The 17,044-nt window shown below is 43.3% G+C and overlaps 1 protein-coding gene across 1 annotated transcript in view; it reads right to left on the minus strand.

Annotated features, from left to right (window-relative positions):
• Positions 1-17,044, minus strand: part of GDPD4 (glycerophosphodiester phosphodiesterase domain containing 4) — a 120,295-nt gene that overhangs the window by 9,896 nt on the left and 93,355 nt on the right. Inside the window, exons 14-16 of the mRNA XM_069070774.1 lie at positions 14,985-15,132; positions 13,344-13,426; positions 2,660-2,709 (exon numbers count right to left, since the gene is read on the minus strand). Of these exons, the coding sequence (XP_068926875.1) occupies positions 2,660-2,709; positions 13,344-13,426; positions 14,985-15,132 (281 nt within the window). The remainder of the gene's footprint in view (positions 1-2,659; positions 2,710-13,343; positions 13,427-14,984; positions 15,133-17,044) is intronic.

Raw genomic sequence — 17,044 nt, forward strand, 5'->3', positions numbered from 1 at the left:
TATCCTGTTCTAACCTCTTTCCTCACCTCCAATGTCACACCTCCAACAAAATTTCAGATATCTGAAAAAAACAGCCTTACTCTGCTTATTCAAGTGATCCCATTCCTGTCCCTTCCAGCAGATTGCTCCAATGTCATCCCCACTCTTTCATTTATTTTTAATCCCTCCCTCTCTTCTGGATACTTCCCTACTGCCTGCAAACATGCCCATGTCTCCCCCATCCTGAAAAAGCTCTCACTTGATCCTCCCATCCCCACCAACTATTGTCCTTATCTCTCTTCTGCCCTATGTGGCTAAACTCCTCAAAAAGGTTGACTATAATAGGTGCCTCCACCTTCTCTACTCTCATTCTCTTTGTAACCCCTCCTTTACAATTGGCTTCTGATCTTATCCTTCCACTAGAACTGTTCTTTCCAAAGTTACTAATGATTTCTTAGTTAACACATCCCCCTTGTCAACCATGCATTCCCTCCTCAGCTCCAAGTCTTACAATATCTGGCTTTCTTCAAGGGTCAGAGTATGCTCCTGCTTCTACAGAAAGCCTTTCCTCTTTCTTATATGTGTTGGAGTTCTCTCCTCCCTTAATGTTTTCACACATTTCTTCACTTGTTTATATGTTGCATCCCCCGCCCCCCCCACCCCCCAGCAGAATGTAAACTCTCTCAGGGCCAGGGACTCTTTTCCATTTTGTCTCCATATCTCTAATGCCCTGTACATCATAGGTCCTTAATAAATGCCGGCTGGGTTGGTTTAAATTCAGAAAAGGAAGCTGAGAAGAAGCAGATGGACAAGTAAGGGGAAAATCAAGTTGAGTGTCAAGGAAGTCAAGTTTCCTATAGATACAGGATATATATGAGGGAGAAGAGAATCAAAGGGCATTAGAAGACAGTCTCTATTCTCCCCTGGACTGGACAGCAGGATTTAGAGCTAGAAGGAAGCCTGGGGATCCCCGAGTCCAAAGTCCAACACCTACAAGCGTGGGGCAGTAGACAGACCTGGGCTCAAAGCTACACTCACACTTATCTGAAATTTCTTCTCCTCACCTGTAAAATGGGGAAAATGATAGCCACAGTCCCTGCCTCCCCAGTAGACAGAGACGTTAATCTAAGTGCACTATGTAAATGTCATTTATTCTTATGACAAAGGAAGAAAGCAAGGCCCTGAGGGAAGCAATTTGCCCATGATCGTGCACCAAAAGGGGGTCAGCTGAGAGCTGAATTGGGTCCTTTGTCTATAAGAGCGGTGAAGAGGAGACATGAAGCAGCCAGAGAATAAGAGAAGGCACTATTTAAAAACCATTAGGCTTCTCAAAAGAAGTGTAAACAGACCCCTGATTTGGCCGGTTGTTAGAATAGTACAGCTTAGCAGGCCTCTACTGTGGGGAGAATGACCACGGTGATAGCTAGCACATATATAGTGCTTTAAAGTGTGAAAGCATATATGTGATTTCTATATAGTATTGTGCATATATGTATATGTTATGTACTATATAGTATATAATACAGGGTGTCCCTAAAGTCTGGACACATAGGAAATCTCATTAACAATACATATTTTCAAGAAATGAAATTTTAAACATTTTATTTAATTAGCATAAATTTTAGCCATGACAATTTCATATGTAATAAAAGCTTTCATTAGCTATTGGGGACTATTTTCCATATTAATGAGATTAATTTAATTTAATTAATGAGATTTCCTATGTGTTTCCTATGAAATCTCATTTATGCTAATTAAGTAAAATGTTGAAAATCTCATTTCTTGAAAATATGCATAATTAATGAGATTTCCTATGTGTCCAGACTTTAGGGACCCCCTGTATAATATATGCACATATAATATTTGCACATGTAATATATATTTCTGTCAATTTTCAGTTGTATCTGACTCTTAGTGACCCCATTTGGGGTTTTCTTGGCAGAGATACTGGAATGGTTTGCCATTTTCTTCTTCAACTCATTTTCCAGACAAGGAAACTGAGGCAGAGTTAAGTGACTTGTCCAGGGTCACATGGCTAATAAGTGTCTGAAGTCAGATTTGAACTCAGAAAGAGGAGTCTTCCAGACTCTATGTTTGCCACTCAATCCACTGTACCACCTAGTTGCCCCTAATATTAGATTATATATGTATATTATAAAAAAGTATTATATGTATGTATAATACTATACATAAGCATGTATTTTAAAAAATCTCATTTGATCCCCACAACAACCCTATGAACGAACTCATATTATCCTCATTTTACAGATTAGGAAACTAAGGCTGAGAGAGACTAAATAACTTGCCCAGAGACACACAGTTAAGTAAGGGACTTGAACTCCAGTCTTCCAAGTCCAGGACTCTGTCCACCATTCCACATAGCCATCTCCAAAGATCACAGTGTGCAGGTAAGAAGAAAAGTATGGGGCATGATGCTATAGGTGGATGAAGGAAAAGGGAAAGAAAACTGCAGTTTACAGAGATTGATCACAGGACAGTCTGGGCCTAGCTGTACTGAGGCAGCCAGGGGTATGCTGTGACCTGTGGCGGGGAGGGGCGGGGCCATAGGAGGTTCCTGGGGACCACTCATGACTATGTTAGGGAATCTCAGAGGGACCTGAGACCGCTTGTCCACGGCTTCCCTGCTGACTCACCTCACAGATGTCCTACCTCTACCTACCTCGGTTTGAGCTTTTCAGAGCAAATTCACACCATCCTTTCTGTTTCCACCTGGAATAAAGCAGACTAGTCACAGAATGAGGCTGTTTATCTGCAGAAGCAAGGTCACCCAAAAACCACTGCATCTCAGAATTGGGAGGGATTTTAGGGGCTACCAAATCCCATGCACAGACACACCCCAGAAGTGATTCTCTGCCTCTGTTTGAAGACTTCCAAAGAAGGGGGCATCCCCCCGACCACATTTCTCAAGGAAGCCTGGTCCACTTTGGGGCAGCTCTCTGTTAGAAAGCACCTCCTGGCATCAGGTCTAAGTCTGTCATTCTTCTCTTTGGGGATGAATAGATAAAAAGCCTAAACCCTCATGGCAGCCCTTCAAATATATGAAAACAGCTACTACCTCTTAATTGTTAAAATAATGACATTACCCATAGCAAAGCACTTCATACCTTGCTATATAAATGCTAGCAAATCCTAAGTTGTAAATAACCTAAGTAAGATAGAACAAGAGGCAAAAAAAAGCATCAAGGCACAGGAGGAAATGCTAGACTTGGGGTTGGACTTGGGTTCGAATTCCAGCTCTGATACTTATCACCAAAGAGGTAAATTTGGACCTATAAGACGGATCACCTCTAAAGATTTTCAGCAAGCTATGAGCCTAAAGGGGAGGAGGCAACTGCAGGTTAGACATATGAAGGTTCATGGGGAGGGACGCCTGAATTTGGCTACAACCAGATCTGCCAACCTGGACAAGGCAGAGCCACCCACTCTGAGCCCCTCAGCAAGGAGTCCCTGACATAGAGGCTTTAAGCTGAGGAGGTGGTCTTCTGTGACCAGTAATATAGGAGAGGAGGAGGCTCTTGCCTAATCCAGCCATGAGGGGCAGCCCAGTGTGGTGGAAGAAGCAGTGTCCTGCCAATTATGAGAACTGAGGTCTAGTCCCAACTCTGTAACAAACGCACTGCAGGATCGCAGGTATGTTGTTTCTCCTCTCCAGCTTCCTCATCAATAAAATGAGGTGGAAAGTTTGGATGATCTCTAAAGCCTCTTAGTCGGGCAACCATTGGAAAAGAGACTCCATGGGAGTAAAGGTCTTGGGATGGGATGGTGATGACAATATGGCTGTACTGAAGGAACAGTTTGATGGGCATCAGAAGGCAAGACTTTGCTGGTCTTGGCTCTTGTGAAAATAATGGTCATGTTGAATATTTCTTTGGCTCTTTTCTCTCCCTTGCCTCTCGTATTCCATCAGTTACCACGTCCTGTTGATTCAGTTTCTGCAGCACCATTCATGTTTGTCCCTTCCTCCCTAGCCTTACAATCCCTAGGCCAGTGTAGGCCCTTATTACCACCTATTGTGGTAATGTCCCCAAAGCCTACCTGCCTCCATTCCCTCCCCCACTTCAAACCATACTCGTGCCAAAAATGCTCATTATCTCCTGAAGTTCCTTTGCCTGGCCTTCAAGGTTCTCAACAACCTACTCTTTTAGATACCTCATAGTGCTCCTTTCCAAACATATTACATGTCCTATAACTACATTACCACATCCGGCTACCCTCTGACCTACTACACGTTATTGATTTCTGTGCCTTTGTTCATATTAATCTAAATTCAAGAAATATTTATTATCTCTTACATGCTAGGCACTGATTGCTGGAGAGACAAACACAAAGGCAAAAATCAGCCAGGCCCTGACTCCAACAAGTTTACATGGATGGGCTGATTGGACCAAATAAAAATGTGTTATGAATGAATAAGAGAGTATTTATTAAATATTCACAATGTGCAAATCACTGTACTAAGATCTAGAATACAGGGGGCGGAGCCAAGATGGCGGAGTAGAAGCTCGACCCTCCCGCGGCTCCGGCTTCCACCCTCCCCAATCCATGTAAAAAGGGGACTCTAAACAAACTTTGGAGCTGCAGAACCCACATAATGACACAGAGAAGCTAACCTCCCGCTGAGGACAGCCCGGCAGGCCGGCAGGAATCGGCCAGCGCAACGCTCTGGGAGCCGAGCCCAGCACCACGCCGAGGCTTTAGCCCCAGGGCGGGCCTGACCAGCCGCCAGCCAGAGGGACTCCAGATCAGCAGCAGCTGTGGCCGTTTCCAGATTTATCAACACATAGACACAAAGGACAAAGTGAGAGGTCAGTACAGTCTGGACTTTGGGACCAGTAAGTGGGAGTGCGTGGCTTTTACCCCTGGGGCGAGAAACCGCTGAGAGGCCAGCACAGCCTGCCAGCGCCACGTGGCGGCTTCAGCTCCTGGCCTACAGAGTGTAGGGGGACCAAGCACCAGTCTGAGGGGTAATCGCTCTTGCTTTAACCTGCTTGGATCTGGATTGAAGTCTAGGGTGGAGGTCCTGGGGTGTGTGTCCAGCTTGCCAGAGCATGTGGAGACCTCAGAGAGGGCACCCATCTAATACCTCTGGCAGCTGAGAAAACCCCAGCGTTTGGGACGAAAACTCCCCTGTCTGGTGGCAGAGTCCTACTGTGGCAAAAAGCCCAAAAGTCAAATAATTGAGTGGCAAAATGAGCAGGCAGAGGAAACAAAGCAGACAGAAGATTCCAACGTTACACTCCTATTTTGGGGATAAGAAGGAGCAAGGCATGGAACAGGAGGAAAACAGTGAAGTCAGTACTCCTGCACCAAAAGCTTCAAAGGAAAATACAAGCTGGTTACAGGCCATAGAGAACCTTAAGAAGCAGATAAGAGAAGTGGAGGAAAAATTGGGAAGAGAAATGAGAACAATGCAAGAAAATTATGAAATGAGAGTCAACAGCCTGACTGAAGAAAATAATACCTTAAAAAACAGACTGACTCAAATGGCAAAGGAAGCTCAAAAAGGCAATGAGGAGAAGAATGCCATAAAAAGTCGAATTTGCCAGATGGAAAAAGAATCTCAAAAGCTCACTGAGGAGAATCATTGCTTCAGAATTAGATTGGAGCAAATGGAAGCTAATGACTTTATGAGAAATCAAGATGCTGTCAAACAGATCCAAACAAATGAAAGAATAGAAGGCAATGTGAAATATCTCTTGGGAAAAACCACTGACCTGGAAAATAGATCCAGGAGAGATAATTTAAAAATTATTGGACTACCTGAAAGCCATGACCAAAGTGAGAACCTAGAAATCATCCTCCAGGAAGTTCTCGGGGAAAACTGCCCTGATGTTTTAGAACCAGAGGGCAAAATAGAGGTTGAAAGAATCCACCGATCACCTCCTGAAAAAGATCCCAAAAAGAAAACTCCTAGGAATATTATAGCCAGATTCCGGAATTCCCAGATTAAGGAGAGAATATTACAAGCAGCCAGGAAGAAGCAATTTGAATATTGTGGAAACACAATCAGGATAACCCAGGATCTGGCAGCTTCTACACTGAGGGATCGAAGGGCTTGGAATGTGATATTCCGGAGGTCAAGGGAGCTGGGATTAAGACCAAGAGTCACCTACCCAGAAAAACTGAGTATCATGTTTCAGGGGAAAATATGGTCATTCAGTGGAATACAGGACTTTCAGGCATTCTTGCTGAAAAAACCAGAGTTGAATAGAAAATTTGACATTCAGATACAAGAAGCAACAGAGGCATGAGAAGGTAAACAGGGAAAAGAAATCATAAGGAACTTATCAAAGTTGAACTATTAACATTCCTACATGGAAAAACAATAATTGTAACATATGAAACTTTTCTCAGTAGTTGAAGGGATTAGAAATATATATATATATATGTCTTTATATGAGGGTATGCGGGCATATGAATGCATATGTGAATGTGTGTATATACGTTTACAGGTATACATAGATAGAGGTCATGGGACCAATTGAACAGGAAGGGATGATACTTAAAAGGTGAAATTGAGAGGTGAGAGGAGTATAATGAGAGGAGATGGGGAGAGACAGAGTGGGGCAACTATCTCATACAGAAGAGGCAGGGGAAAATGGTTGCAATGGAGGGGAAGAATAAGAGGGCAGAAGGGAATGGGTCAACCTTATTCCTATTGAATCTGGCTTGAGGAGGGAGGGAAATACACACTAGATAGGGGATCTCAGCCTCCAGGAGAATGGGGGGGAAGGGGATGAGAGGGGAGATGATGGAAGGGAGAGCAAGCTGGGGGGGAGGGAAGTTGGAAGCACCCACTTTTGAAAAGGGACAGGATCAAAGTAGAGAACAGAACGGGTGGGAGGGAAATGTAGTCAGTCTTTTACAATATATCTACTATGTTATTGTTTTGCGTTAGCCGCACATGTACAACTTATACTGAACTGCTTGTCTCCCCAGTGGGGGTGGGTGGCAGGGGGGGAAGGGAATGAATCTGGGATTGAAAGTTTTAAAATCAAATATATATATATATATATATATATGTATATATATACTATTATTAATACCATCTTACATGTAATTAAGAAATGGGATGTACAGGCACTGAGGCATAGAGATCCACTGGAAAAGTCGAAATGGGTATGGGAGAAAATATGGGAGAGAGCAGATTGGAGGTGGGAATATCCTGTGGGACTGCTGTTTTGGGGGGATGGGTGGGGGAAAAATGGGGAGAAAATTTGTAACTCCAAATCTGATGGAAATGAATGATGTAAATCAGAAGTTAATAAAGCATTAAAAAAAAAGATCTAGAATACATATAAAAAAAGACAACTCTTGCCTTCAAGAAGCTCACAGTCTAACAGAGTATATAACACCTTTAGGTTTTACCTAGGGCAAAGCAACAAAGAAGTCAGTCAGTCACACAGTAAGCATTTGCTGGCAAGGAACTCAACTAAGTGTTGGGCATACAAAGAAAGAGTGCAAAAGTGCTTCTCACCCTCAAATAACTTCTATTTTAGAAGGGGAGATAATATGTAGATAGATAGGCACATATAAGATCTATAAAGAGTAAATTGGAAGCATTTCCAAAGAGAAGAAACCAGGAGGGGATCATGGGTGGGTGTGGGAGAAGAAAGGACTTGTGAAAAAGGTGGGAGATAACCATGTCTTCTTTGGTGTCATTCCCATTAATAAAGCCAGATCAGTATCTCATGTTAGACCATTGACTATGCCAATGCCTCTGGCACACAAAATGGTATTTTGGAGGTCTTAAGTATCTATGCCTACTGAGGAAGTTGGAGGTGTAGCACCTAGAGGAACATTAACCAGGTTTCATCTCCACCACGGGGTTGCCTCCCTGGATGATGATGCTTTGGGGCAATCTAGACACAGGGCATGTGGGCAGTGGGAAGCTGCAGTTCCCAGAGTTCTTGAGCCTACCTGCTTATTCATGGTAGTTGCTTAGTAGTTGGTATTGGGGATGGTAGGGATGGTGGGCTCCTTATCCTCAGGGATTTCTCCCTTGGATGATGGCTAAAGGAGCTGGGCAGGGAGCCGGGCTGGAAGCCAGGCAGGTAACTCTGTGGAGAGCTGCTGGGAGTTCCAGGGTTCTTGGGCTTACCTGCCTGTCAGTGGCAGTTGGTTGGCAGTTGGTGGTGGTAGGAATGGTGGGGCCCCTTACCCATAGAGAATTCTTCAGCCTAGACAATGGTCACTTGGCTAGAAGCAGGCCTATTGGGCCAGGGATGCTGCTATACCAGGGTTCTTGGGTATACCTGCCCATCAGTGGTTGATATGGAGCAGATCAGTAGCAGGCGGAGTTGGTAGTGGCGAGAATGGCATGTCCCTTTACCACAGGGCTTGCTCCCCTTGACAATGGCCATAGTGGTCATCCAATCTTTATGAGGCCCTCACTGAACTCTTCCCTGGTTGACTTCCCAACATATGCCCTACAGTAGCTATTCCAAACCTTCTCTTCTCTCAAGTCACCTATTTCTGCTCCATTCCCATATCCTTTTCAGGAAAACGACAAACTTTATATAATTTTACTGAGAAAATTCCTTTTCCTTCCCACTGCTATACCTCAAATGGCTTCATTGTCATGCCCTTACTCTTTTCTTCTTTGCTTCCATTCAGGAAAATAGGTGATTCTTCTCCTTGCCAAGGCCAACTCTCTCTACCTGTGCCCTTGATCCCATCTCTTCCAGGAGCTTTCCCCTTTGGTCATCTGGTATTTTTTTTTTATAATCTTAAAACTTTATCCACTCATTCTTAAAAAAAATACCTTCCATTTGAACCCACCATCCCCTCAAGCTATCATCCTGTGTCTCTTTCTTCCCTCTAATAGCAAAACTCCTAGAAGAATTTCTATATCCTCATTTCCTCCCAGGTCTTTTCCTCCCACTCACTTCTCAACCTTTTCTCATTAAGCTTGGGATCCCATCACTCAGCTGAAAATGCTCTCTCCAAGGTTATCAAAGATCTGACTGCTAAATCCAACAATTTGTCTCTGTCCTCATCCTTATTAATCCATCTTTTTTGGTACTGATGATCACTCTTTTCTTTGAAACACTGTAGCCTCCCTCGTTTTGTTGTTGTTGTTGTTATTGTCAACCCTACACTCTCTTAAATCTGCCTATTCTAACCACATCTTCCCATTTTATTGAATCATCTCTCAGGGCTCTAATCAAAGCCCTCTTCTTTCTCTACACCATTTTAAGGATCTCACCAAATGATCCCATTTATCATACACAGAGCAAATTACTCCCAAACTTATGTACTCAGCCCTCATTTTTTCTGAGCCCTAATACTGTTTTTTCAACTGCCAGTTGCCACATCTACCTAGTCATCCCCTGAGCATCTCAACTTCAACCTGCCCCAAGTAAGATCCTTCTCCTTCCCTTTAAACCAGCCCCTCTCTTTCTACATTCCGTATTTCTGTCAGGGCCATCCTTCTGGACATCTTGGTTTTGCAGCTTCAGAAGCATCCTCTATACTTTGTTCTCCTGTATTCATCCTGATACCAATCAAATCTCACTTTGACCTCCGCAACACCTCTTGTATATACCACTCATGCATTCAGTAAACAATCATCAAAAGCCTCCTATGAGCTAGACATTGAGTATACAAACACAAAAATCATGTACAAGTAAATGCAAGATGTATTCAAGGCAACCACTACATGGCCCTAGCAACTGGCAGGGGGTGGGGAGGAGGTTTGAATATGGTCACACTTAGGGGCAGGGTAGAGGATGATCCAGCCAAAAAGGTCGAGGAGTAGTCAGAGAGGTAGGACGAGAACCAGGAAAGAGCAATGTCATACAAAGTTTGAGGAGGACAGAGTATTCACGATGAGAAGGGGATAGTTTTAAGAATCACAGAGAAGCAAGTAGGATGAAGACTGACAAAAAATACATTAGCTTCAGCAGTTGTGAGAATGTAGTTTCGGTCCAGAGATGGGGTTTAAAATCACATGATCAGTAAAGAACCTAGGACTAGAACCTAGCCTCCCAACAACCTTTTTAGTTTCTTCAACAATCAGAACTAAAACCAGCTTCTCTCCAAAAGATGCAGGCTGAAGCTGACAAGTAGATGCCATAAATTAAACATGGTGGCTGGCTAATGCTTGAGAGATGGTCACTGAAATTCTTAGATACTTAAATGAATTGGGGAGTGGAGAATAAGGACCCCTTAGAGACCTGTTATGTTTGGGGTGGGAAGGACAAAGGAAAAGGTCATAAATTAAGATATATCTCCTTGTTTTTCTTCAGTGAATTTTCATCTAGCAATTACAGTATCTTCTTGTTTTTATCTTTTTCAGTACGTATGGGTATAAATGGGAACTGGGCGCAGAGTGTTTTAAGGAGTCTTTTCCCTGCCCATGTCTCCTGCATTTAATCATCAGGAGCAAGAATTAAGGAAATGAATTACATGCAGTAGCAGGTACTCTTTATTTGGACACCTATTTTCTTAAATATTGCCTCTGGTATTTTAGCCAAACAGGGATATTTAAAATGAACAGAACTATGTGGTTAGAAGCTAAGAAAACCTTCTCCACACTCACACATAATAGTTTAGGTTCCTATTTCCTCTTGCCTGGGTTATTGAAATAGTCTATTAATTTGTCTTTCTGCTCCCAATCTCCTTTTCCCCCAATGCATTGCCAACAAGGTGCCAAATTCACATTTCTAAAGTGCATCTCTGAGAATGTCATTCTTCCACTCAGGAAGCTTCTATAGCTCCCCGTTGCCTCTGGAATAAAATACAACTTTCTTTGTCTAGTATTTAAAGCCCTTCCAATGTGGCTCCAACCCATTTTTACAGCGTATTTTTGCCCCTTCACATCCTATATTGCTGCCAAACTGACCTACTTGCCATTCACTGTACACAGCATTCCATCTCCCACTCTGAACAGATTGTCTCCCATGCCTACAATCCTCTAAGTCAGTCAGTCAGTCAAATAGATTTTATTAAACACCTATTTGTGCCAGGCATTGTGCCAAGTGCTGAGGGTACAAAGAAAGGCAAAAGACAGTCTCTGATTTCAAGGAGCTCACATCATAGTTTGATAGGGGAGACAGCACGCAAACTAGGTATAAACAAGATATAAACAGAATAAATTAGAGATACTCAATTTATTTAGAGGGGAGGCATTAGGCATTAAGGAAGGAGGGGGGAAATCAAGAACAACTTCTTACAGATGAGATGTTAGCTGAGATCTGAAGGAAGCCAGGAAGTTAGGAGGCAGGGATGAGGAAGGGGAGAGTTTTTGGCATTGGGGGACAGTCAGTAAAATGGACCAGGGCTGGAAGATGGGAGTGTCTTCTATGAGGAAGTCTTAAGGAGACCAGCATCACTGGGGGAGGCAATAAAGATAAGAAGATTGGAAAGGTAGGTAGGGGCCAGGTTCCAGAGGATTTTAAAAATAGGATTTTTTACTCAAACCTAGAAATAATAGGGAGCCACTGGAGTTTATCGAATAGAAGAGTAACATGATCAGACTCACTTTAGGCAACCTGACAGCTGAGGGTGGCCTGGAATAGGGAGAGACTTGAGGAAGGACAATCCACCAGCAGCCCATTGGTATGACATGATAAGGGCCTACACATGATAAGGGTGGCTGCAGTGTCAAGAGACAAGGGGGCTTTTGTTGAGAAGGTAGGAAATTGTAACTGGCAACAGATTGGATATGAGTGTAGTGAGAGAGAGGAATCAAGGATGGTACTTAGGTCATAACAAGTCTGGGTGACTATGAGGATTGTGGTGCCCTGTAATGTTAATGGAATAGGAAGATCTTCCCTGTCCATTAATAGGCCTATGTGACCACGTATCCCCTTTTCCCTTACAACAGAAGCTGTGTTCCCAGGTCTAAAGGTACATAGGTATTTCAATCATGGATGTCTTGCAACTTTCACAGCTGTGATATATCCTGAGTCACACAGAGCCCACTGGGGAGGAACTTGCCTAAAGGGGGAGGCTTGCTTACAGGAAGGCTTTCACACCTTTTGGTACTAAGCTAATTGGGCACTGAGTCACCAGGGTTGTGATGCCTTCTGGCTCTGAGCCTATTAGCTGAAAACTATATATACTGGGAGGTTGGTATTTTACTTTGGGGGCTCACTCATGAGAAGAACCTTTTGATTCCCCCGACTACTCAGATGCTGGTGCTCTCCTGGTTCAGTGGTGTATGTAGGTGGTTGTATTATTCTGTTTAGACAACTGGAACCCTGTCTGTGGGATTCTTTCTTGGATACTCACTCCTTTCTACTTATCTGTACTTACCTATCTTAATTAAAGTAAGATCGTTAGCCCCTTTAAAGCCATCTTCGATTTAGAAAAGCCGATTGAAGAACCTGTGTTAATAAGCCATCCTGGGTGTGTTCGGGTGCTTGCTAATAATACTTGCCCTCAATAGGAGTTAGAAAGTTTAGAAGAGGGAATGGTTTAGGGGTAAATCAGTTGAATTTAAGATATCTAAAAGGCACTGGAAATGGGACACTGGAGGTCAGCAGAGCCGGGGATGAACACACAAATCTGAGAAATCACTGCATCAAGATGCTAGCTGAATCTATGGGAGCTGATGAGATCACCTGTAACTCCTCAATTCCATCATTTAGACTACCTTGTTGAGTGACGTTCAGTTGTGTCTGACTCTTTGTGACCCCATTTGGGGTTTTCTTGGCACAGATACCAGACTACTTTGCCATTTCCTTGTCCCACAGTTAATAAGTGTCTGAGGCTGGATTTGAACCCAAATCTCTAATTTTGTTTGTTTGGTTTTTTTTGCTTTTTGGAGGGCAATTGGGGTTAAGTGACTTGCCCAAGGTCACACAGCTAGTAAGTGTTAAGTGCCTGAGGCTGAATTTGAACTCAGGTCCTCCTGACTCCAGGGCCAGTGCTCTATTCACTGCACCACCTAGCTGCCCCCCAAATCTCTAATTTCATGATCCAGTGCTCAATTCTTTACACTAAGCTTCCTCTCTCTTTTCCCAGTGAAAAAAAAGCTGTAAGTGGGCCTTAGGTGCCCAGATGTTCCACACAGGGGCCTGTCTGAATACATCCTGGCCTACATGGGAAAGAATGTATACACCTCCCATGCCCATTTCCAGCTGCCATTCCACCTGTGTCTTTAAAGCTGCACCATTCTCCTTGAACAGGAAGTCAGCAACCCTGGGGCACCAGCAGAGAAAGAAAGTCAGGTTCATTCAACAGAGGGATAAACTCTGGGCCCTGGCAATGGCTCTGCATTCAGGGCCACCTAGAAGTCAGAGTTCAAATCCAAATCTCCAACTAGGCTGGACGAGGCAGGGGATAGGTGTCCAGAAATTCTTGTCAGATAATTGGGAATCTTAAAAAATAATTACCAGTGGAAAAAAAACACAATCACAATGACTAAGGCAGAGATGAAGTCCAGCAGTATCCACCTTCTCATATACTCATCTGGTGTCTAGAAAACAAACAAGACAGTGGTGGGCACAAATTTGCAAGGCTGGAGGAATAGAGAAACGAGTTTCTAGATTCCCCCATGGGGGCAGGATCTCAGATCCTGTACTGGCTGGTATACCAAGCCTCTAGGAAGTCCTCAAGAGCCAAGATGGAAGAACTGCTCATGTGCAGAGGGCTCTGTGGTGGGGATGGGAGGGTCTTAAGGGTTCCATATTGAGTTAGTAGTAAGGGGCAGTGGTCAACAAAAGCTAATTCAGTAACAGGCTGTATGAATAAACACACTGGGGGTAGCTAGGTGGCACAGTGGATAGGACACCGGTCCTGGAGTCAGGAGGACCTGAGTCAGGAGCCCTTAGAGACTTAGGAGCTGTGTGACCCTGAGTAAGTCATTTAACACTAACTTCTAGGGGAAAAAAAAGAATAAACACACTGCTGTCCTCTTTCCTCTCCATTCAGCTTTGGATGCCATATTTTAGGAGAGGCACTGGCAAGCTTGAGCTCAATGACTGGAGGGTAAGTAGGACAATGACAGGTGTGGAAACTATGCCATGTGAAGAACTAGAGAAACTAGGATGTTTAGTCCAAAGAAAACTGTTAAATTTGTCTACTGACTTCAAATACTTAAAGAGATCACAGAATCATGGGATCCAGAGCTGGAAGGAAGCTTAAAGGCCATTGAGTCTAATCCATTTGACTTGAGGAAATGGTGGTGCAAGATAGTTAAGAGACTTGCCCAGGGGCGGCCAGGTAGCACAGCGAGTAAGAGCACCGGCTCCAGTGTCAGGATGACCTGGAGATCGAATCCCAGGCTCAGACACTTAGCACCCACCCAGAAACACCTGGCCGTGTAACCTTGAGCAAGTTACTTAACCCCGATTGCTTAAAAAAAAAAAAGAGAGAGAGACTTGCCCAAAGTCACATGGAGAGTATGCAGCCGACCCAGGTTTCTGACTTCTGATCCAAAACCTTTTTCACTGCACTACACTGACTCACAGAGGAGAAGAGATTTATTTTGCTGGGCCCTAGAGAGTGGAACTAGAACTAGTGGGGAGAGGATACAGTGGTAGATTTCAGCTCAATATTTTAAAAAAAGAATTCCTAATTGGAGGTGTCTAAAATGAAGTGGGCTATTGTGGTAGACAGTAAACTCCCTGTTGCTAGAGGTGTTCAAACAACAGGGCTTTCTATGTTTTAGGCAGGGCTGAGACTTAATGAAATCTGAGGTCTCTTCTAGCTTGGGGAACCTATGGTGTTCTGATGGGAATATCTGCTAGACCAGAACCCTGGAGAAGATCGATTTTGTTCTGTCATGTCTGACTCTCTGTGGCCCCCATTAAGAGTTTTCTTAGCAATGAAATTAGAGTGGTTTACCATTTCCTTCTCCAGCTCATTTTACAGATGTGGCAACTGAGGCAAACAGGACTGAGTGATTTGCTCAGGGTTACACAGCTAGTAATTGTCTAAGGTTGGATTTGAACTTGGGTTTTCCTGACTCCAGTCATCATGTTCTACCTACTATGCCACCTAGTTGGGAAGATCAATACACGCAACTAACTTACCATTAAGAAAAATGGCTTTTGAATGTTCTTCAGGATCTGGATGGTGTTAGTGGTGACCGAATGAACCCCAGCACACCAGGCCAGGGAGTATAACCAGGGCTCATTAATCACATAGATGTTGGTGAAGATACCATATTTCTCATATTCCCTGGAAGGAAAACAAAACCTCTAATGACTGACAATCCCTTCTTCCTTCCATCAATGAGAGGTCAAACAGAACTTTGGTGTCACTAAAAATTCACTGTCTAAATAAAAGAAATAGACTACAATGAAGACCCAGTAGGAATAAAGGGGCTGGAAATGCAATGGGTGGGATTTAAGTCAGTAAGATAGCTCCCTCTCCCCCAATTCCACCATCACACACTCCCTCTTCCCCCCCCCCCACACACACACACAGTTCAGCTGTCAAGTTAATAACATCTGCTGAGTATCTATGAACTTCAGAGCACTGAATAAATTTGGGGACAAGGGAAGGAATTAAGAGAAGGGAGAGAAAGATGCAGAAGAGCATCTTCTTTGCCATTCATGGGCTTGTTATAATATGGATTACTGGTGCCAATCTAAGGATGCCTTCTGGAGGAAGTGGTTTGAAATAGGTCGGTTTCCCAATCTCATCTTTCCCCCTTTCATCTTTGAGTCTTGGAATAGACTCTCCTCCTTGCTTGGGAATCATTTCATTTTTATTCCCACCTATTGAAATCCTCCCTTCCACGGAAGGCCCAGTGCAAGTGTCATTAATTCAATTCAATTCAATTAATTTCAACAACTGCTAGGTAAATACTACAAGGAAATTAATGATAAAGAGAAAGGTTCCATATATATCAGAATATTTACAGCAGCACTTTTTTGTAGGAGCAAAGAACTAGAAACAAAATAATGTCCAACAGCTAGGGAATAGCTGTAGAGATTGGCATGATCTGCTCTTTCTTTCCATTGTCTAGCTGGCTAATTACTCTGGCTGCAATATCATAACCCTACACTTACAGAATTCTTCCTGAAACATAGTACCTCCTGAATCTACTTCAATTCACTAACATCTATTATTCTCTGATGGTCATTACAGGGGGTTGGTTTGTGGTGGTTTTTTGGTACAGATTTTATATCACTTTGGTTCAGCCTTTTTGACCTTCCTGCATGGATTGAATCCTCCTCTCCTAAATGACTGCAAAAAAAGCCATGAACTAGGGACTGATGAAGAGCCTTTTCTGAGATTTTTTTCTTTTTGTACATTTATAAAAGCTACCACTGGATCAAAATATTCTAAGCAGTTTTACTTGCATAAAATATTTGAAATATAGTATGTAGCACAGGCCTGACTCATTACACAAGTATAACGAACTATTATTGTGCTGTAAGACTATGACCATGACAAATACAGAAAAGTATGAAGAGATTTCCATGAAACAAAGCAACGTATGGAAACAACAGCAACAACTGAAACTGTGTGCTGCAACCTTGGAAGGAAGAACTTACCTTTTGTACCTATGGACAGGAAAAAAGAATTCCTGACCAAAAAAGGGATGGAGAAAAGAGATGATAAAATGGACATCCTGATTATATAAAGTTGATTTTTTTTCCACAAGTAAGATCAATATAGTTTAAACTGGAAGGGGGATAGCTAACTGGGGGGGAAGAGATTTCCATCAAGTGTAATGGGGGGTCTTATGCCTCAGATGGACTCTCGATGAGGAGAATGCTAGGCAGCTGATGGCACCTCTCCACAAAGAGAACACTTGGAGCTGCTTCTGGAAGAATCATGATAATGGCCAGTGGGGGCATCTTGAAAAAAACTGTGGGGAATACATGGGCGTTCTGAAACTGGTTACAGGTGACTAATGGCAGGGTTGGGTGAAGCCCCTGCTCAGTCACACATCTCTTCTTGGAGCAAGCTTCATGGAGGCTGAAGAGGAAAGCCCCACCCCCCAGGCTGGAGAGAATTGTTTTTATTTGGAGAACCTGGATGAAGTAATTTTGATTCTGGGAACCAGCTGAAACTTCTGCTGAGTCCGAGGGCCAGCCAGAGCTGCAGTAGACTGAGGAAGCATGACTGTGATGCTGGT

The sequence above is a fragment of the Petaurus breviceps genome, unplaced genomic scaffold, assembly GCF_028583685.1.
Source record: "Petaurus breviceps papuanus isolate PSGF00001 unplaced genomic scaffold, PetGlider_PUasm1.0 90823, whole genome shotgun sequence".
Taxonomy (NCBI): Eukaryota; Metazoa; Chordata; class Mammalia; order Diprotodontia; family Petauridae; genus Petaurus; species Petaurus breviceps.